This window comes from Suillus plorans, assembly GCF_016647745.1.
Source record: "Suillus plorans strain S12 chromosome Unknown HD556scaffold_79, whole genome shotgun sequence".
NCBI classification, from domain to species: Eukaryota; Fungi; Basidiomycota; class Agaricomycetes; order Boletales; family Suillaceae; genus Suillus; species Suillus plorans.
The window spans coordinates 42,229-62,918 of NW_024537463.1; the positions used below are offsets into that span (position 1 = coordinate 42,229).

The 20,690-nt window shown below is 47.4% G+C and overlaps 4 protein-coding genes across 4 annotated transcripts; 2 read left to right on the forward strand and 2 right to left on the reverse strand.

The window, feature by feature from the left end:
• Positions 1–97: 97 nt before the first annotated feature.
• HD556DRAFT_1409104 (uncharacterized protein) lies at positions 98–1,267 on the reverse strand (the record flags this gene model as incomplete). The annotated part of the gene is made up of 4 exons (XM_041304109.1): positions 98–562; positions 614–758; positions 806–1,102; positions 1,154–1,267. Coding segments are annotated over 4 exons (918 nt in total), but the record flags the coding sequence as incomplete, so codon positions are not given.
• A 3,160-nt stretch (positions 1,268–4,427) lies between these two features.
• On the reverse strand, positions 4,428–7,607 carry HD556DRAFT_1312735 (uncharacterized protein; the record flags this gene model as incomplete). The annotated part of the gene is made up of 11 exons (XM_041300700.1): positions 4,428–4,728; positions 4,779–4,846; positions 4,894–5,306; positions 5,355–5,705; positions 5,760–5,896; positions 5,945–6,126; positions 6,179–6,339; positions 6,390–6,965; positions 7,026–7,202; positions 7,260–7,445; positions 7,496–7,607. 11 exons carry the CDS (start codon positions 7,605–7,607, stop codon positions 4,428–4,430), a joined length of 2,664 nt encoding a protein of 887 aa, XP_041154760.1.
• Positions 7,608–11,065: 3,458 nt separating this feature from the next.
• HD556DRAFT_1246876 (uncharacterized protein) lies at positions 11,066–11,338 on the forward strand (the record flags this gene model as incomplete). The annotated part of the gene is made up of 1 exon (XM_041298644.1): positions 11,066–11,338. A coding segment is annotated over one exon (273 nt), but the record flags the coding sequence as incomplete, so codon positions are not given.
• A 2,152-nt stretch (positions 11,339–13,490) lies between these two features.
• HD556DRAFT_1434421 (uncharacterized protein) lies at positions 13,491–16,668 on the forward strand (the record flags this gene model as incomplete). The annotated part of the gene is made up of 9 exons (XM_041305324.1): positions 13,491–13,677; positions 13,727–13,953; positions 14,002–14,216; positions 14,268–14,770; positions 14,834–14,979; positions 15,112–15,329; positions 15,387–15,754; positions 15,813–16,211; positions 16,259–16,668. 9 exons carry the CDS (start codon positions 13,491–13,493, stop codon positions 16,666–16,668), a joined length of 2,673 nt encoding a protein of 890 aa, XP_041154762.1.
• Positions 16,669–20,690: the final 4,022 nt, after the last annotated feature.

The following is a 20,690-nucleotide window of genomic DNA, read 5'->3' on the forward strand; positions in this document are numbered from 1 at the left end:
ACACGAACACAAGGGACACAGGACATACATGGAAACTTCAGACATCGCATCGGACCCGACACTTTGACATTTCGGACATTGGAAGAATTCATCTGACATCACGCTTTGACATTCGGAAAACATGCGGAATACATTGTACAGCTAGGAGAAACACTAGTTGGTAGTACAGAAGCAGAAAAAAATTGAAGGAGACAGAGTATTCAGAAACATGCCTTTTTGGTGACATGCGCCCACATCATGTCCAACTCATTCGCAACTTCGGACATCAGCCCCTGGATAGTACGAAACTTCGCATAGACACCGTGAAGCTTACCCGCCAAAATCAGGTCCTCTCCGCTCAAACCCGAATCCGCAAGTGCGAAATCCTCTTCCTCTACATCCGCCAACTTCCTTTTCCTACCCTGAATCAGCACCACTGGCTTTGCCTTCGAAATGCGCGAGACGGATGGCATATCTTCACCATCGGAAATCGTAATAGGAGGTTCGGATCCGAGCGAAGACCCGACCCGAAATTTGGAAGCCGCCATCGGCCGACGTGCAGACACTTTGCCCTTGGCGTGCGCTAAGTACAGGAGTCAAAACACTGAAAAATGCGAACAAGAGGAGAACTCACCAATGCGAGAATAGGAACATGCCTGTTTAGAGTTCCGGCACTCTGTACACCCGCGTTTTTCGGGTCCAAAGCATTCGGTGTCACGCTTAGCGCAGCAATCGCAGGGAGGGTTGTGAAGGATCATCCCATCATCAGAATCATCATCCTTGCGAAATATCTAGCATAAGACAAACGCAAAAATCTCGGACTTACCTTTGACGCAGGTTGCTTTGCCTTGCGCACCCGAGTCGGCTGCTTAATCGGAACTTCGGATTCGCCATCCGCATCTTCTTCTTCATCACCCTCACCTTCCATCGAGACATCCGCAGGTGCGCCTTGAGGTTCGGAAATTTCGGCCTGACGCGCGGCCATTTCCTTGAGCGCATGCAGCTGTTCCACGAAGCGATCATGAATCCCCACCAGTTCCTTACCCCTCGCAACATCCTCCGCAGTCAACGCAAGTGCGACACCCTTATCCTTTCTGGCTGCTATAAAGATTCCGATATCGGACTTTCGGATATTAGCACGAAACACCCGAAAATCACAGCAAATGCGATGCACCGAAATCTTGTTCCACCTCCTGCACCATTCTTCCTTTTCCACCATGAGATCCGGCCTATCATCTGGTATGCACTTCGATTTGGCCTCCATCTTTTGCCGAAGTTCCGAAAATCCACTTCAGTCAACCACTTGAAATGACCTCTTAGGTCTATGTGTTTGTGGCTAGCAAAGCACCTAGTAGGTGTCTTCTAGGATGGTATTCCCATTATTTTACCCTATGTTCTGGGATGTCCCGGCCCACTCTGAATGCAATATTTGGGCTATCCCTAGTACCCATTTGTGATCTTTCCCAGTCCCATCCGGGATAAATTTGGCATGTCTCTAGGACATCCCGGAGCATTTATCTCATGGGCTTTCCCAACATAAATCAGAGTGATAGGGGTCCTTTTAGAACATTTTGACGGCATTAAAATTCACAATTTGTACATTCATAGAAGGAGTAGTACTAGTTATTTAAGGGTGATCTATGCGCTTGAACCACAATTTTGAGATATACCACAAAACTGACCCTTGCTAGCATATATAATGTTTGTGAGACGCACTTTTGGGAGGGAGTGGTGGGTGGGTGCAAACCAGTGATAGACGACACTGAGTGCAGTACTAGTTGTCGAGTAATCCAATTTTCTTGTGATTGATGATACTAAGCGAGACAGTGGTGACTGAAATATTGTTTTTCACATAGACCTTGTTCTACATACGCACTCATTCCTCACACTCACACAGAACACAATATACAGATGTCAAATAAAATCAGGCCACTGGCCTCATGTGGCCTATTGTTCCAGTGTGTCTTGAAGATGTCCACCTTATCATCGTTCAGAAGAGAATATATGAAATCATCCATTTATCAAGGATTTATATCTAGTATGTAGTTGTCCTATGGTTGAATATCATTGTATAGATGAAAAAATAAACTTGATGTCCCATTGTTTTTCAAAATTGGATATATTCTATTCTAAATATTTTGCCTATGGGAAGTCATCCATTACTATCTGGGCTGTCCCGCTGACCCTAATTACACAGTTTGGGCCCTGCCACCTACCTCTCTACTACTATCTGGGCTCACCCGCCGACCCTGATTACACTGGTTGGGCTCTCCCATCCACCTATCTACTACTATCTGGGCCTTCCTGCCGACCCTAATTACACTGGTTGGGCTCTCCCGTCCACCTGTCTACTACTATCTGGGCCTTACCCGCCGACCCTGATTACACTGGTTGGGCTCTCCCGTCCACCTGTCTACTACTATCTGGGCCTTCCCGCCGACCCTAATTACACTGGTTGGGCTCTCCCATCCACCTATCTACTACTATCTGGGCCTTCCCGCCGACCCTAATTACACTGGTTGGGCTCTCCCGTCAACCTGTCTACTACTATCTGGGCTCACCCGCCGACCCTGATTACACTGGATGGGCTCTCCCATCCACCTATCTACTACTATCTGGGCCTTCCCGCCGACCCTAATTACACTGGTTGGGCTCTCCCATCCACCTATCTACTACTATCTGGGCCTTCCCGCTCACCTAAATTACACTGGCCGGGCTCTCCCATCTAGCTATCTACTACTATCTGGGCTCACCCGCTGACCCTGATTACACTGGATGGGCTCTCCCATCTACCTCTATACTACTATCTGGGCTTTCCCGCTCACCCTACTTATGCTCTTACATGCTGGTTTTGCGCCCAGTCAGTCATACTGACAGTCCATGTCATTAAATAACATTGCAGTTTGACTCCCCACCCACTTTGACTACAACTTGCACTGCTCAAATTCTTTCAGCAGCTCAACAAAGCTACATCGTCAACAGTTCTACCCACACCAACTGAATGCAGATACGAACAGGTGGTGTCCCAAAGATCCCCGAGCGGTGGGGAAGCATGCTTTCAATCGCTGGAGGAGGACGAGAGCAGCGAAGGTAACAGATGAGTGCAACTTTGTGCGGTGGGAGGCATATGCGATGAAATGCAGGAGCTTGACTTGAGAGTTAGAAGACAATGGGGGTTATTCAGGACAAGCAAATAGATGGGTGATGAACCTGGCGCACAACCGCGAAGGCTGCTCATGACCATAGAATGGGTCAGAGTGTCTTGTGGAGGGTTGGGTTGATTGGGGTTTGGATGGCACCTATGTTTCCCGAAGTTGAACATGTGGAATGACGAGCGGGTAAAAGAGGTGACCAGTGGAAGAGGGGGTTGAAATCTAGAAGCAGGCAGCTCGATGTTGATGGTGTCGCGGTCTGCCATCATGATAGCATGAAACGAGGACTTAGAAGAATTTTCAAAAATACTCACCTTCGCCCAAGCTACCTTAAAAAGAGGTCAAAAGCAAGGATTTACGGATCTGGTTAGTGGTGGGATAACAAGTGTTTGAAGAGACTAAACAGCGGTCGGGAAAGATGTGTTCGCGAAGTCTGAAAAGATGCTATTTACATTTGTTACTTCACCAAAATTACCTAAAATCACCGACATGTCTGCTTTGCGTACGGTTAGCGGCCAAGTACATTTTGAGTCCGTTTAGACCTGGTTTCTCCCTCCGTTTAGCATGCGTCTAAAAACTTGTTTCCGCAGTGATTGCTAGTGTGGTAGACTGATTAGTTGCAAGCCCCTTGCAACACACTTGCAAGTTCTTTCTGTTGGACTTAGTGAAGCATGACGAGTGTGACTCGGAACTAGCCGAGTGGCTGAAACCTTAAAACATCGAGACTGATTAGGACGGTGCGCAAAGACTTAGCAACATTTTGATGATATGACCCGCAGTCAGTAGTCATACAATCCGGCGTGTCAGAAATATTAGGATTTGTAGTGTAATGGTTTGCGTGCGTGCGTGCGTGCAAGCGCACCGTGTCGATCTGAGTGTGAGTTCGAACCCACTGCCATGCATTTTAAATTTTCGTGTAATTTCTTTTCTTCAGTCTGCCTCTGACAACAAATCAGATATAGTGCGAAAACCATGATATTAATATTTCACAGGTTTCAGGGCCTCGGTCGGTAGTGTACACATATGATTGCAATATACAAATTCAAACAAAAGGTAGACAGACATGACCTGTATTGTTCCGACACACGAGAGTACTATAATACGAAGAAATGTCAAAGCTTCATCCGCGCAAGAGATAACTGAAGGGATGAGGTACACGAAGTACAGCAGTGAGAGGTACACGAAGTACAACAGCTAAAGAGGTACGCGAAGTACAAAAACTTGAGGCGCTACTATGACCAGGCAAGCAAAAGTCACGTTGAATGAGTAGACAGCACAATTCTTGTCCGAACAACGTTAGTAGCGAAACCGCGAAGGTCCGTCTTCATAATGAGAGTCACCAGCTCCCCTTACTTGGAACCTCTGATTGTAGTCATTAGCATGATTGTGCCGGCGTGAGTGAGCAGGACGTCGATGATATGAATCATCCTCGCTATGTCCGACAGGAGATGTCTCACGTTGTCTGTGGGTGGGCCGATAGTGCCTTGTGCGAGAGGGTCCATCTCGCTCAGGGTAGACAGGAGGTGAACGTGAATATTCACGGCGGCGGTTTGGAGCAACAAAGTTTCTGTCCTCGCGACGAGGGTAGGGCTCAATTCTAAGCCATTAAGTTAGTATATGTTGGAAGTCGTGAAAGGTAAGACATACTCCATGTCTGCGTCATTACGAGAATTAGTGGGACGTTCCTCCATGTGGCGCACGAATGTAGGGTCGACCTGAAGAGGATCAACATTGGATGAAGACGGAATAGCATAGCATTTACCCGTAAAGCTTTCTTCGCCTTAAACGGCAGGCTAGTCTGTTGTCTTCCACCGCCGACGGGTTCATCTCTGCTCATAGGCAGAACAGGGCGAGGTTCACGATCAAACAAATCTGGCGCTTGAGGAAGATAATTTTCCTCGCGGCGATGTACTGCTGAGGAATTCGTAGGGGGACGTTGGTTTGATGGCAAGGTTGGGGGGCTCGGAGTGACAGGGGATTCATGATCACTTGGCAGCGTTTCGTGAGTATCCGGATGTGCTTCATGAGCTGCTAATAAATCTTCAGGGACAGACGCCTTAAATTTTGCGGAGTCGACCAGCTTGCGTAGGACAACATCCAAGGCACTGGTCACCAAGGGAATGTCAAACATCTCCGGCACCTCGTCATCGAGCTGCTTGATACATTCTTGCACAACTGAAATGAGAAAACAAACGATACAATGATAACGTGGAGATGACATACCATCTGGCCAAGCTGCGAACTCGATCTCGGGTACATCGACGTCTAATTCACTTATGACGTCTTCCACGGTGCGGCCCTGACCTCGGTGCTTGCCCTTTGACTTCTTTTTCTCTATCTCGAACAAGCTCTCAGCTTCAGTGCGGAGTTCCGCCTCGTAATAGGAATGCGCTTTGCGCTTGATGAAAGGAACGACGAGTAGCTTGAGGTGCTGTGAACTTAGGTTGTGAGGATTGAATTCGGGACCAATAGGGAGGACGTCGTCAGGCCAGTTATTAATCATGAACTTGTACTGGAAAGCATAGTCAAGAAGCTTCCGCCACTGGACTGCTTTGGGTCGATACCCAAACTTCGCTATTTGAGCCGACTTCAGTGAATCGTTGTATGTGGACAAACTTGAGTACTCACAAGTGTGCTCGAGTACCATAATTGGCCATATCCTCCTGTAACGGTCGCGGGGAGCCTCGTTTGGCTTTGAGAGTAGAATCTCATAAGCCCCTAGTCTCCCCATAAACTGCGGCACGGATATATTGTAGCCTTGCGCTCTGTGAATATATCAGAAGGTAGGAAAAACCCAGAAGGATCAGACATACTTCGTTGCGGTCACGACCCAATATAAAATTGAGCGAGCATCCAGTTGATGCTCATTGATCAACTTGACTATGAGGTCGGAGCCTGCGACAAAGCCAGACGCCTGTCGAGCAGCCTCGTCTTGTGTTGTATCAAATATACAGCCGATGGCCTCAACTCCTTCAAGGCGAGAATAAGCAGACATCTATATTGAGTCATTAGGCGTAGCTTAGAATGCGCTAAGGAAGTAGATGTACCTTTCTTGCAATATCCTCCCTCATTGACAAGATGGTCTTGGCGCGTGATTGATTGGTACTGTCGCCAGTAACGTTAAAGTTGCGAATTATGTCCCACTGTTCGTTCTCCTTGCCCATCGCATGATAGTGTTTGCATTGACGTTCTTTCCAGTCGATGATAGCTGAGACTCTGGAGTTAGCATCATCTATACCACAGAAATGGGGGACTGACATTCTTTGTCCTTGCAAGGGTAATTATCCATGAACCAGCGTTGGTGGGCATTCCAATCAGATTCTGATCGTGAATGCTTGATGGACAGACCAGCCTCAATGAGAATAGCGCGCGCGGACTTGCCATACTTGGCGCCAATCACCCGAGCTTCTTCTGCTGTTTTCTCTCCAAGTGCCTGAGCCTCACTGATGCCCTCTTGACATAGCCGGCCATGTTTTAAATGGCCTGAGAGTTCTTCTTCATTCTCACTGGGGTCAATGTATGGCGTAGGGCCAAAGACTATACTGGCTGGAGTGGGGTTGCTGCCATGTGGAATAGATGCATTAACATGCTTCGTGCGAACGGTTGTCGAGCGAGTAGTTGCTGAAGACTTCTTCCTGCACTTAGTAGGCGGGGAAGACGGGCTGTGGTGGTCGAGGTCGAGGTCTTCGCCTGCATCTGACTCATGGGAGGAACCTTGATTGGATGTTGCAGGGCCTTCACGGTAGCTGGTATCCAATGAAGAGGTTTGAGGACCATGGTCGAAACTTAAATTGTAGTTGCCCGTCTTGGCCCTTCGGGGCCGAAGTCTCCTGGCTGCGCACAACAGATGACCATCAGCCCTCCCCACTAAGAGAAAAATAATATAGTACATACCTAGCGGAGTCTCGAGGTCCTCGTTATTTTCGCCATCCTCAGGCTCTTCATCGGCATCCTCGGGCTCTTCATCAGCGTCCTCAGGCTCTTCATCAGCATCCTCAAACCCCTCACCGGCACCCTCAGGCTCTTCGTCGACATCCTTGGTGTCGTTGTCGCTATCGCCTTCTATGCTGTCTTCATGATGACAACCGTCAGCATTCCCAACCGTATATTAAATGAGATATAGAATACCTGGTGAAGTCTTTTCATGTATGGAGCCATCATTATCCTCATCCTCGTCTTCGTTAGCCTCGCTGTCTTCACGGTCTTCGTTACTGTTATCGTCATGAGCATCATTGTCGCTACCGCAGTTCATATCATCATCTTCATCCATGCGAGAGTCCATAACCAGCACGTCATCGTCGATGACAGATGGATCTATGAAAGGGGTTAGTATAGTGATTGTAGCGAATGCCGTAAATCATTACCTGGGGAATGGTCGCTTTGCAACTGAATTCCAGAAGAGACGGAGCCCGCTGAAGAATTTACGTTTCGTTTGCGAGGGCGAGCAAGGATTTTAGCATAGTCTTCAAAGCTCATGCTCGAGGAACGTCGGGGGAGAGGACGAGGTTTTGGCCGGTTACGGTCATCCGGAACAGGAGAGAACTCCTGGACAGCATTTCTTTTGCGCTTATTTTTTTGTTCGGCGGGGGGTTGATAGCAATACCACTGCGTGTGCGCATGACATAGCTGCCAGACACTGTGGAGCCATGAGTGCCAGTATTGGTTGCACCATGACGGGCTGCATTTCTGGTGGATGGTGCCATTGGAACGTAGACGGGCTTGATACTGAGAAAATGGGTGCTTTTTACACGAATGTTAGAAGCAGGCAGCTTGTGAAACACAAAGTCTTACAGCTAGATTTCAAGACTCGAAGTCTTGACAGGACGATAGAAGAGTATAGGAGACTAATGATTATGGGTCAAAAGAAGAAAAATTCTTGTAAAAAACATGAACGTTGCAGATTTTAACTGATAGTAAGGCGCCCAATACACATCAAGAAAAAATATTACAAAGCTATAATCCCGCCCAATCGACACCGAAACGAACAGAGTTGCATTGAAAGAACATCATCAGAATAATGTAATATTCACCACAAAGGATCATATACTAACTTATTGGGGATGGTTGACATTAACAAAGCTTCGAAAATTACGCAAATGAGGGCCCAGATGGGTGATGGGGCGAATACGAGCTCCTCTGGTGAGTGGATGTGATGACATTGAAACTTCCATCTCTGTAAGCCAGCAGGTAAACCACAGGCATACTGTAGATTAAATAAAGTTGCACTGTACCAAATATTCTGATTGGGTGAGAGGGCGCAAATGCTAGCGCCTCTTTCCTAATACAGTAATGGCTGCTCGCTGCGAACAACAGCAAGTGCACGATCCTACTCAAGCATGAGAATAAAGATATCGGCTAGAAATAAAGAACGTACATACATAGCACCAGGCTAACTCCAAACTAGCTTGGTTGTGATCTGTAAAGTGGTAAAAAGTGTCACTGCAACAACTCAAATAGAAAGCTAGGAAAATTACTTCGATTGCTTGGACCTCGTTCTCGAGACCACTGATATCAGTGTAACTTCGAGTGAGATCCTCATCCAAGTTCACGACGCTGATTAGTGGACAAAACTCTTGATCGAATTGTAAGAATCAAGGCTACTTTTGCATACCCCAGCCTTTCGTTATCTGTTGTAAGTAGAATGAATCGATTACATTAATGTAAGATGGGGGGAGGACATACTGATCGGTAGTTAGAATACGAAGTTTTGAGGCGTTCAGACGATAAAAAAGAATAAAATTGCTGGACATGTGCAAAGTTCGCAGAGGATGAATAGACATTGGCGCATTTTTGAGGCATCCGACTCGTAGTCAGACAGCCAGACATTGCTGGATGATGCGAAGTCACCCAGGCAAAGCTTGTCTGCCTCGAAGGCAGACCACGCGATGAGGCCAGTCGTTGTCGTTGAGGTGGAGGCAAGGGTAACGATGTCGATGAGGTGGAGACTAGGGTAAATGATGAGGAGGTCGATAAAAAGCCCTGCATACAATCAATTAGAATAGAATTAATGGACACATACCTTTGTGGAGGATGGATCGATATGGGCGAAGTGTTGAGGCAGTACCGTAGGACCGTAATCTGACTCGTAGTCAGACGGCCAGATAGCACTGGATGACGCGAAGTCACCCAGGCAAATTGTCTGCCTCGAAGGCAGACCATACAATGAGGCCAGAAGATATGAGGTGGAGAGATGGGGGCAAATGATGAGGCCAGATGATGAGGTGGAAATGGGGTAAACGATGAGGCCAGACGGCATTGAGTGGAGATGGGCATTATGGACACAAAGTTGATGAATTACTAAAATTGTCGAAATTGGAAGGGCCTTCCCAGGCTTTCGCCTGGGCTTTCCCACTCTAGGTAAGGGCTTTCCCACACTGATTCAAGGTGTGGACTTCACACTTTGAAGTTTGAACAACACCAAAGTCCATTTCCTCCCTCATTCTCGACACTCTGCATCGCGGCGGTCAACATTCCCCAACCTCTATAGTCTACCTTCGTGGTGGGCGTACTGTGAGCAGCAACTTCGTGTTGCTTGCTCCTGTCGATTGCTTAGACTTCGGTCGGCAGTCTTGTCTTCCACCAGGCAGTATCTTGCGATCACCACCACCACTGTCTTCTACCGCCACAGTTGTTCTTCCCCCCAGTAATTTCTTATAATGTAAGTATTGTCTTGCCACCACCACCACAATTGTCTTCAAGCGCTGGCATTGTTTTTCCACAGCCAGAACTGCGTTCCACAACTAGGAATTGTCTTAAACCGCCTGATCTGTCTTCAGCCGCTAGAACAACCTTCTGTCCGACTTGACTGATTCATCTTCACGCTGTTGCTGATATACTGATCTTGTTCAAGACTGCTGCAGACCTCCATAGGTAAGTACATTCGTTATATTTGGTCACGCTATCATGGCTGACATTGGGTCTTTAACCAGACTCTTCTCGCTCAAGACTCCTGTCGCCCTTTACAGTAAGTTTCTTTACTACTTTGATTCATGCTATCATTACTGACATCTCGCCATCATCAGATTTCTCTCCAATCTTTCAAGACTCTCTTACTATCGGTAAGTACATTCGTTATTTGGTCACGCTATCATGACTGACATTGGGTCTTTAGCCAGACTCTTCTCGCTCAAGACTCCTGTCGCCGTTTACAGTAAGTTTTTTTTACTACATTAATTCATGCTATCATTACTGACATCACGCCCTCATTAGATTTCTCTTCAGTCTTTCTTCAAGACTCTCTTACTATCTGCCTTCGTGGTAGCGTTTAAATCAGCAGTGACTTCGAGTCGTTGTTTGATTTAAATTTCCTTCCTCAGTGACTGCGAGTCGCTGTGTGTTTCCCCATCCTCGATATCATGATCCCCGGAGCTACCATCATGTCGATTCCTGTCTTCAAGCCGTTTATGCGTGATGGCGACCGTGCGTTTTAGATTCTTCATACATCTACTGCTCTTGACTGACGACGTTCAGGTTACCTGACTGCCACTGATGCTTTCTGTGTGGCTACATATGCCCACCGAGTGATCACGACTCCTAACATGAAATTCATTCCTCAACCCTTTGACAACGAATCCGATATCATTCAAGTGCGCGCAGACGGTAGATATTGGGCCCTGGATCCCTTCCAGTGGCCACAGATGTATGATGACTTGTACGCTCGAAGTTTTGCAATCCCTCGCCGGGAAGCCTATGCGGACGACGCAAGCATGACGTACGCATGGTTCAAACCAACTTTCTCAAGTGACTTCATTCCCCTTTCCCCCAGCAATCTTTTTGGTCAGCTCAAGACTGACGTTGTCGGCCATCTCAAGTGATTGTACGAGAAGGCCAACACGCGGGTTAGCAATTACAAGGTTGCTAGGATGCACAAGGAGGATCATGTTGTTGGGTGGGTGCATGCGATGCGCGCTGTCTACGAGCGCTTCCAGCAAGCCATGGCCTGGCGTGACATTGTCATAATCGTTGCTGAATATCAGCGCCGGTTTCTCGATATCTGGGCGGTTCTAGACTACTACGAAATTATCAAGCCCCGCATGCGATTCGTCGACACTACGCATAAGGTTGACCCTAAATGGATGGGTTGTTTCACTGAAGATGTCGCTATCGCCACGAAGGTGCACGCTGCTGGAGTTCCTGTCTGGCTTATCCGCGATGCCAGACTTGTCAACTCCAACATGAACATCATCAAAGTCGTTTCCTTCACACCACCCGATGACCTCGTCATCGGCATGTACCATGATCCCATCAAACTCTTTGCTCAACCATTCAACATCATCACCAGAGGTCCCAATAATCGCCGGCGTCACGAGGCCGCTCGTCAGCCATATTCCAACTTTGAGAAGTTGCCGGTTCCAAAACCCCAAGTGGAACAGCTGGTAACGAGGGAGTCATTGGTAGGAAAGGCTCGTGTAGACAAAGGGAAGGCCAAAATGAATGCCAAGCCTGCGCCGTGTAAGTTCAGTATTCTTATTCCATGGTTGTTGTGTCTAATTAATTCGTCAGACAATGCAACCGCTCCCCGTCAAAATAAAGTTGTTTCTGGCCGTGACAAGTGGTCTGATATAGATCACCCTTTCATGCCGCCAATGAATTCTTTCTTCAAGATAGCGTTGGAGGAAGCGAAGAAAGAATTCCTCCGTATCAAGCATCCCAGATACAAAATGGACGATGGTTACTCGCTTCCCGATCCAGGGTTATTCGTTAACGTTCTTTCCCCGCAATCCTTGGTGAAGTACCTTGCCAACTGGCTGACATGCCGCCCAAGTTGGATAGAACGTGTCTATGACGAAAGGCCTCGACCCCTTCCTCGCGCCCAGAGCTGGCGCGATTTCTTGATATCTCAGCACGCTCAGGATCCTTCGAACATGCAGACCTCCGGCAAGACCAGCAAGTCGAAAGCAGCGACTGCTTTACTTTTCCAAAAGGAAGTTCCGGTACTGCGGGCCTTGTGGGCAGCACCCACAAATGTTCACTGGCGTGGAAAGGACATAGCCATTTCCACGCTCGACAATCCCCCCGCAGATCTCGCACGCCAAATCGTGTATGAAATCTGCGAGCAAAGTTTCCGATATGAACTTCTCGACCTGGATGAACATCTTGGGCGCGAAGCACGTAAGGACAAGGAGGCGAGGAAGGAAAGGATGGAGCTTCTTCGTAGCATTTTCCCGTCGAAGTCGTTGAAAGTTTGGAACAGGGATTTGCCACAAGAGAACGACGGACTCAATGCGCCATCTTTCGCCGCCGCTTTACCATATTTCGAAAGTTTCCGCAAGGTGTTGTCAACGTGGGAGCACTTTCCCGAGTCCCTCAAACAACCTTTTGATGCTACCGGACGTGAGCACAACATATGGATGGGGATGAAGGAATGCTGTCTGTTCTACGTTCAGTCTTATTTCGACAATACTGGCCGTCCACCTATCGTTCCTCACTTACTGTATTCGGTCGCCTAGATGTTGATGCTGTGTGCTCGTTTCCCATTGCAATGATTGTGCTCTTATGGATTTAATGTACATATACCCCCAATAGTCAATAATTTGTATACCATCATGTGTCACTAATGCTGTTTCATCCCTACCGGACTTTGTCATGGTCAAACAGGTTATCTTAGACATCAACATTTATTTTCCCCATACCGCTAACATTTCAGTTTCACAGAACAGAGTGTACACGAACAGGTAGAGTTCCTTCCTTCACGTTTGCTAGCCCTCATTTGCTCCAAAGGTTCATCGACGTATTCGCCCACTTTTTCATTTTTGTATTCGACGTAAGTTTGGGACTTTGGGTTCCTCTGAGCGTTCAGTAGTTGACTTTGTGTCGACGCTGACCTTAGTGCGGGCTTTGTGCTTGCCTTCGACTATCTCGTAGTCGACTTTGTGTTGACACCAACCTTAACGCGGGCTTCGTGCTTGCCTTCGACTATCTCGTAGTCGACTTCGTGTTGACACTAACCTTGACGCGGGCTTCGTGCTTGGCTTTCAATATCTCGCTATGGTCTCATCCAACCCTATCGCTGGGCCGTCCACTCCAACCTCTCACAATACGCAGCACAAACTCGTCACTTCTTCAATGGCGAAGAGGAGGCGGCGACCGCAGCAAAGCAGCAACTTTCATCTTCCTATAGCCCCCCCACTACTCGTAATTCCCGGAAGAAAACGCCTTACACAACAATCACTCAACAATCCAGGAAGGTCACAGCAGCAACAGCCTTTCTGCGATGCCGATTCTGCTAACCAGCATGATAGCCCATCCGCTGGGAATATTTTAGACCGTGAAGAACGCTCGTCTTTCTACAACTCACTACACTACATCTCCGATGCTGATTCAATCCTACCTTCCCGCTCGAATGGCCGCCAAAAGAAGATGAATCAGTGGCGATGCTGGACAACCGAAGTCATTCCTTCCTTGATCGCTCCATACCTTGCATACTTGCGCAAATCGACCTCTCTTCGCGATCGAATTGAATTGCAGCCAGACGAAGTTGCTGCCTTTCAGTGCAAATCCTCTTGTCGACGGAGGGTTCTCGAGATCACTTGCGTACTCTTCAATCGTATGTCTCTCTTATTACCCGAGTTATTGGTTGGCTGATAATATCGTAGATATCGAGATATTACGAATTGATTGCTGCGCTTGCGCGCCTGCTCCCCTTCAGCTCCTGTCTCGCGGTTACTTTGCCTGCGCTCCCATCGCTCCTTCCCTCGCTGTCGACCTTCAGTTGCTGGAACTTGTCAAGACGTTGTTCGTACATATCACTCCCAACACAACTGCTTGGTGCGAAACACTCGAGGTCTTTCTGGCTGGCCGCGGGTATCACCTTACCACCAAGGTGAGTCGAGTGCCTATACTGAGTTCTGAAGGATCAATATCTTTATAGGATAATCTTCGTCGTCGGTTTGGTAACGCTTATCATTGGTACTCTGTACTCTGCATGAGTGCTGAAGATCAGTTGTCCAATCTCATTGGAACTCATCGCCCACTTTCACCGCCGTCGACTGAGGGACTAACACGTCCAAGTGACTATCTAAGGTCTCGTTGTCCGATTTGTTTTGGCTTGGATGATTGGCGAAAAAGTAGAACCCTTAATCTCAAGTAAGTTGTTTTGAATATTAGGAACTAAAATAATTCTTAATTATACAATAGACCTGATGTCCATACTTGTATTGACGCGTGTTTCACTCAAAAACGCTCAGCGGACCAACGCGGGGGAGGGCCAGATCCCTCAAACCCAATCAGATCAGTTTTCCTGTCGGATGATGAGGTGACATCGATGGAGGTCCATGTGCAGAGTTGTCGCGGCAGACCCCTTGATCGGGGTCGCAAGAGAAAGCGACCTGCAGCCACAGAAGAGGAGGGGGATGACTATGAGGATGGCATGCGAGTCCCGACCTCTGTGCTAGATGGTTGCAGTGAATCTTTTCTTGCCGCTGATGAGAAACGTGAAAAGGCTAGCACCCAATTTTTTGCAGATACAGGGGTGATGGCCATGTTATGTCGGCACGATCGTGTATTATGGCTCGCCAACATGACGTCGGCGGGAGAAAAGCAGCACTACGCTCTTGCTTTGATCAAGAAGCTTTTCGACAATCTCCCTACCGATATGACCGTTGGCCTCTTGTATGACATTGGCTGTCAGCTTCATCGAAGTTGTCTCAAGTACTGACTCCTCGATGATGCGGTTCTTCGCCGTATAACTTTCGCGATATCAGTCTTCCACGCTTACGGCCACCAATGGGCATGTCAAATTATATACCATCCTCGCAAGTGTGAAGGCTTTGGCCTTTCGGATGGAGAAGGTTGCGAGTGTTTATGGAGTGCGCTCAAACACCTTATTGCTCCGCTACACGTTTCTGGGGTGAGTGTTCTCTGTTTCGAGAATGGTTGCATACGGGCTATAGCCGCTCATGACCATATTGACCATGGTCGTATTATTCATTCACCCCTGACTATAAACTACATGTTTGCTACTTACTGACCGCCTTTTCAGTTTCATCAGCGACTTTTTGTCCTCGACACTCAAGTCCGGCATCTAGATAACAAGAACCTTAGTTTATACGGCAACTGGTTGAGCTGGAGGTGGAATAACTGCGTCAAGAAGAAGAGTACTGCAGCACAGGCGCTACGTGAGCTTTCAGTCGATGAGACCTGTGTACGACAGGAATGGAAATCGCAAGTTGAATATCAGACGAAACCCCTGCCTTGTAAGTGCTACTGTTCGTGATGTATGATTACAATATTGATGCACGTTATCTCGACAGGAAGATCGAAGACAAATAATGACGAGGAAATTTCCAAAATTCTCTCCCTTGAGAAATCTCTCGTTGAGATTGATGGAGCGTTGCGACGCATGGAAACGCAACTTTGTATGGGAAACATCGATAATCTCACTGAACACAACCTTCGTCTCATTGAGGAGCGCGCTCACCGATCAAGAGTCGCAGACACTTTGAGCCGCTGGAAGACACGACTTGGCATCAGTCAGCGCACCCGTCTAGAACAACTACGTCGCAATGTATATCTACAAGTCCGTTTAGACGCTCAAGCTCTTAAAACGCGTATCCGCGAACGACTTCGACAGCGCAAGTTCGAAATTGAGAAGCTTGAACGCTCTTACAGGCAAACTGTGAACGGTACTTATATTCTAAGTTGTACATATGGACCTCAACTGACTGCACTTTTTTGTCACAGAGCGCAAGCTTAATTCTCATGTGGATGCCGCAATCCAGCGACGCAATCCTACCATACGAAAGCTCGTGTCCTCATACAATAACCTATGTACAGATCTTAGCGCTCTTATCAGACAGCGCCGCAGTCCTCCGAATGCTATACCACCTAACCCCATCTCTCCTATCGGTATTTTTGATCTTGATATTGATGCTGACATTTGGGAGGACGTTGGACTCAACGATGTCGTGCTGGACCCCCCTGATTGGTTAGCTGATGAGGTCACACGTGCCGCGATCAAACTGTTGCTTGAGATTGACCGATGCAACGAAGAAGAGTCTCGTGTCAAGGTTGAGCGCTGTGCTCTGCAAGAGTGGGCGATTCTTGAGTGGGATGGTCTACAGAGGGCCCGTGCACATGCAAGTAAGTTTTTTTCGCACCTCACTAATATTCCATGCTGACTTTCGAAGACGATGATGAAGTAATCCTCTATCACATGAATTGCCGTGCTCAACAGTTCATTGTCCTTGTACTGGGGTGGCAGACGAAGGTTCGTCCCATTCCATGTGCGTGGCCTATGCCTGACTGTTGGGGGCCGTCACAAACCAAACTTGCTAATGGGACACCTGTGGTGTACCCTGATGTCCATGATGATGAAGATGTCGAAGATGATGAAGATGTCGAAGATGATGTATGGGACGATGGAGATGACTGGGAATCTGACATTGGCTGTGGTGATGAGGAGCTTATGGACGTCTTAGAAGATATTGCATTAGCAGACCAGTATAGAGGGCAAGAGGTACATGACATCGAGGATGACTATGTAATTCATGAATCATTGATAGATAGCCCAACAAAACATGTTAGATTAAATTCGTAGTACTCTAGTTGTGCTGAACAATCTAAATCTTACAAGTAAAACATAACTGGGACTTGATATGAGAGAGGCCGAGAATGTATACATCACGTGATTTGAACATTGTCGAGAATTTCCAAAGGAGCCTTGCAAGGGACCCCTCTTGAGGTTAATTGAGGGGTTGCAAGAACACCCAAAATCTGTCCAAGTTAATTGGAAAGTATAGGATTTTCGGTAGGTCGAAACACAGTGAATCAGTTGCAAACTTGTAAAGTACTACACGAGAAATCTACTATTGTATGTACACTGATGTTTTAAGGTTTCAGCCACTCGGCTAGTTCCGAGTCACACTCGTCATGCTTCACTAAGTCCAACAGAAAGAACTTGCAAGTGTGTTGCAAGGGGCTTGCAACTAATCAGTCTACCACACTAGCAATCACTGCGGAAACAAGTTTTTAGACGCATGCTAAACGGAGGGAGAAACCAGGTCTAAACGGACTCAAAATGTACTTGGCCGCTAACCGTACGCAAAGCAGACATGTCGGTGATTTTAGGTAATTTTGGTGAAGTAACAAATGTAAATAGCATCTTTTCAGACTTCGCGAACACATCTTTCCCGACCGCTGTTTAGTCTCTTCAAACACTTGTTATCCCACCACTAACCAGATCCGTAAATCCTTGCTTTTGACCTCTTTTTAAGGTAGCTTGGGCGAAGGTGAGTATTTTTGAAAATTCTTCTAAGTCCTCGTTTCATGCTATCATGATGGCAGACCGCGACACCATCAACATCGAGCTGCCTGCTTCTAGATTTCAACCCCCTCTTCCACTGGTCACCTCTTTTACCCGCTCGTCATTCCACATGTTCAACTTCGGGAAACATAGGTGCCATCCAAACCCCAATCAACCCAACCCTCCACAAGACACTCTGACCCATTCTATGGTCATGAGCAGCCTTCGCGGTTGTGCGCCAGGTTCATCACCCATCTATTTGCTTGTCCTGAATAACCCCCATTGTCTTCTAACTCTCAAGTCAAGCTCCTGCATTTCATCGCATATGCCTCCCACCGCACAAAGTTGCACTCATCTGTTACCTTCGCTGCTCTCGTCCTCCTCCAGCGATTGAAAGCATGCTTCCCCACCGCTCGGGGATCTTTGGGACACCACCTGTTCGTATCTGCATTCAGTTGGTGTGGGTAGAACTGTTGACGATGTAGCTTTGTTGAGCTGCTGAAAGAATTTGAGCAGTGCAAGTTGTAGTCAAAGTGGGTGGGGAGTCAAACTGCAATGTTATTTAATGACATGGACTGTCAGTATGACTGACTGGGCGCAAAACCAGCATGTAAGAGCATAAGTAGGGTGAGCGGGAAAGCCCAGATAGTAGTATAGAGGTAGATGGGAGAGCCCATCCAGTGTAATCAGGGTCAGCGGGTGAGCCCAGATAGTAGTAGATAGCTAGATGGGAGAGCCCGGCCAGTGTAATTTAGGTGAGCGGGAAGGCCCAGATAGTAGTAGATAGGTGGATGGGAGAGCCCAACCAGTGTAATTAGGGTCGGCGGGAAGGCCCAGATAGTAGTAGATAGGTGGATGGGAGAGCCCATCCAGTGTAATCAGGGTCGGCGGGTGAGCCCAGATAGTAGTAGACAGGTTGACGGGAGAGCCCAACCAGTGTAATTAGGGTCGGCGGGAAGGCCCAGATAGTAGTAGATAGGTGGATGGGAGAGCCCAACCAGTGTAATTAGGGTCGGCGGGAAGGCCCAGATAGTAGTAGACAGGTGGACGGGAGAGCCCAACCAGTGTAATCAGGGTCGGCGGGTAAGGCCCAGATAGTAGTAGACAGGTGGACGGGAGAGCCCAACCAGTGTAATTAGGGTCGGCAGGAAGGCCCAGATAGTAGTAGATAGGTGGATGGGAGAGCCCAACCAGTGTAATCAGGGTCGGCGGGTGAGCCCAGATAGTAGTAGAGAGGTAGGTGGCAGGGCCCAAACTGTGTAATTAGGGTCAGCGGGACAGCCCAGATAGTAATGGATGACTTCCCATAGGCAAAATATTTAGAATAGAATATATCCAATTTTGAAAAACAATGGGACATCAAGTTTATTTTTTCATCTATACAATGATATTCAACCATAGGACAACTACATACTAGATATAAATCCTTGATAAATGGATGATTTCATATATTCTCTTCTGAACGATGATAAGGTGGACATCTTCAAGACACACTGGAACAATAGGCCACATGAGGCCAGTGGCCTGATTTTATTTGACATCTGTATATTGTGTTCTGTGTGAGTGTGAGGAATGAGTGCGTATGTAGAACAAGGTCTATGTGAAAAACAATATTTCAGTCACCACTGTCTCGCTTAGTATCATCAATCACAAGAAAATTGGATTACTCGACAACTAGTACTGCACTCAGTGTCGTCTATCACTGGTTTGCACCCACCCACCACTCCCTCCCAAAAGTGCGTCTCACAAACATTATATATGCTAGCAAGGGTCAGTTTTGTGGTATATCTCAAAATTGTGGTTCAAGCGCATAGATCACCCTTAAATAACTAGTACTACTCCTTCTATGAATGTACAAATTGTGAATTTTAATGCCGTCAAAATGTTCTAAAAGGACCCCTATCACTCTGATTTATGTTGGGAAAGCCCATGAGATAAATGCTCCGGGATGTCCTAGAGACATGCCAAATTTATCCCGGATGGGACTGGGAAAGATCACAAATGGGTACTAGGGATAGCCCAAATATTGCATTCAGAGTGGGCCGGGACATCCCAGAACATAGGGTAAAATAATGGGAATACCATCCTAGAAGACACCTACTAGGTGCTTTGCTAGCCACAAACACATAGACCTAAGAGGTCATTTCAAGTGGTTGACTGAAGTGGAAAATCTGTGCTGGAGAGACTCAGCCTCAGGAGATAAGACTTGTGCAGTGTCAAAGGGGAACACCATAGTGAGATTAGATGAAGGGGGAAAGAATGAATGAAGAGAAGCGCAGTTGTCAAGGGCTCGGGTTTATATGCAGAAATCGCGAGAAAGTCTCGGCCGCATTTCCTGCTGGTCACGTGACTTCGAAACCCACAAATTTGGTGAAGTCTTCCTGCATACCGCTGACTGGGGACAGTCAGTATTCAAAGTTCGTAGGAGATGTAGGACATGAGCTGGTGCTGGGCTCGTATCGAGCTATTTTACAGTACACGTCAAATACCCGTCACATGCTAATCACTTCCCAATGTTATCCGACACTAACCTGCTAACCCGACGTTTAGGCCGCATTGGCCGATGCAAATTCCTGCGCACTCGTCCTTCCCGTGTCTTGTCCTGTCTTGCTAGCCCCACTAGGTGCGTAGTTCATTATTTCACACATTACTCACGTCGTAGCAAGTGCTATTACATGTTTTCTCATCGTCCGCAGTACCACATGTTATTTTACATGTACTTCGGATCTGAAGTATCCTGCCACTACTTTCGCCTATAGGGTTCCGGATTTCTACGTACCTACATAAATATTGGACTCCCCACAGTGTTGTTCGTCATCCAAGTAGAGGGGAGCAGTTCCCCGACGCTTAGTGGTCAAACCCGATATTTCGTAGTTCTTAGTTGATATTGCGAATATCATCGCTCTTTCATTATCCATATCAATCATCGTTGTCATCACGCATACCGCTCGCTTTTCCGACGCTCGCATAACATGTCACTATTAGTTTCCGCATACCCGACCCGAATCCGACTACCCGACCCGACAAACCCGACGCTTTTGCATCGGACATCGTAAATATACCTTCGGACATTGTTTCCCGCGCTCGGACTATTGATCTCACATCACTCACTTACCCCCAAGACTATTCCCAGACCACAGACCCCTGGGTCGAACGCACTTGTCAGGCAAGTATAGCAGACTAGGCAGTGCAAAGACCACAACACAAATATATCAGTTTGGAGCCATCTTCGTATAGCCAAACTCGGTATTGTCGTTTCTACACCGATGATGGTACAATTGCACATCTCATGCAACGTCTCACATTAAACAACAAGG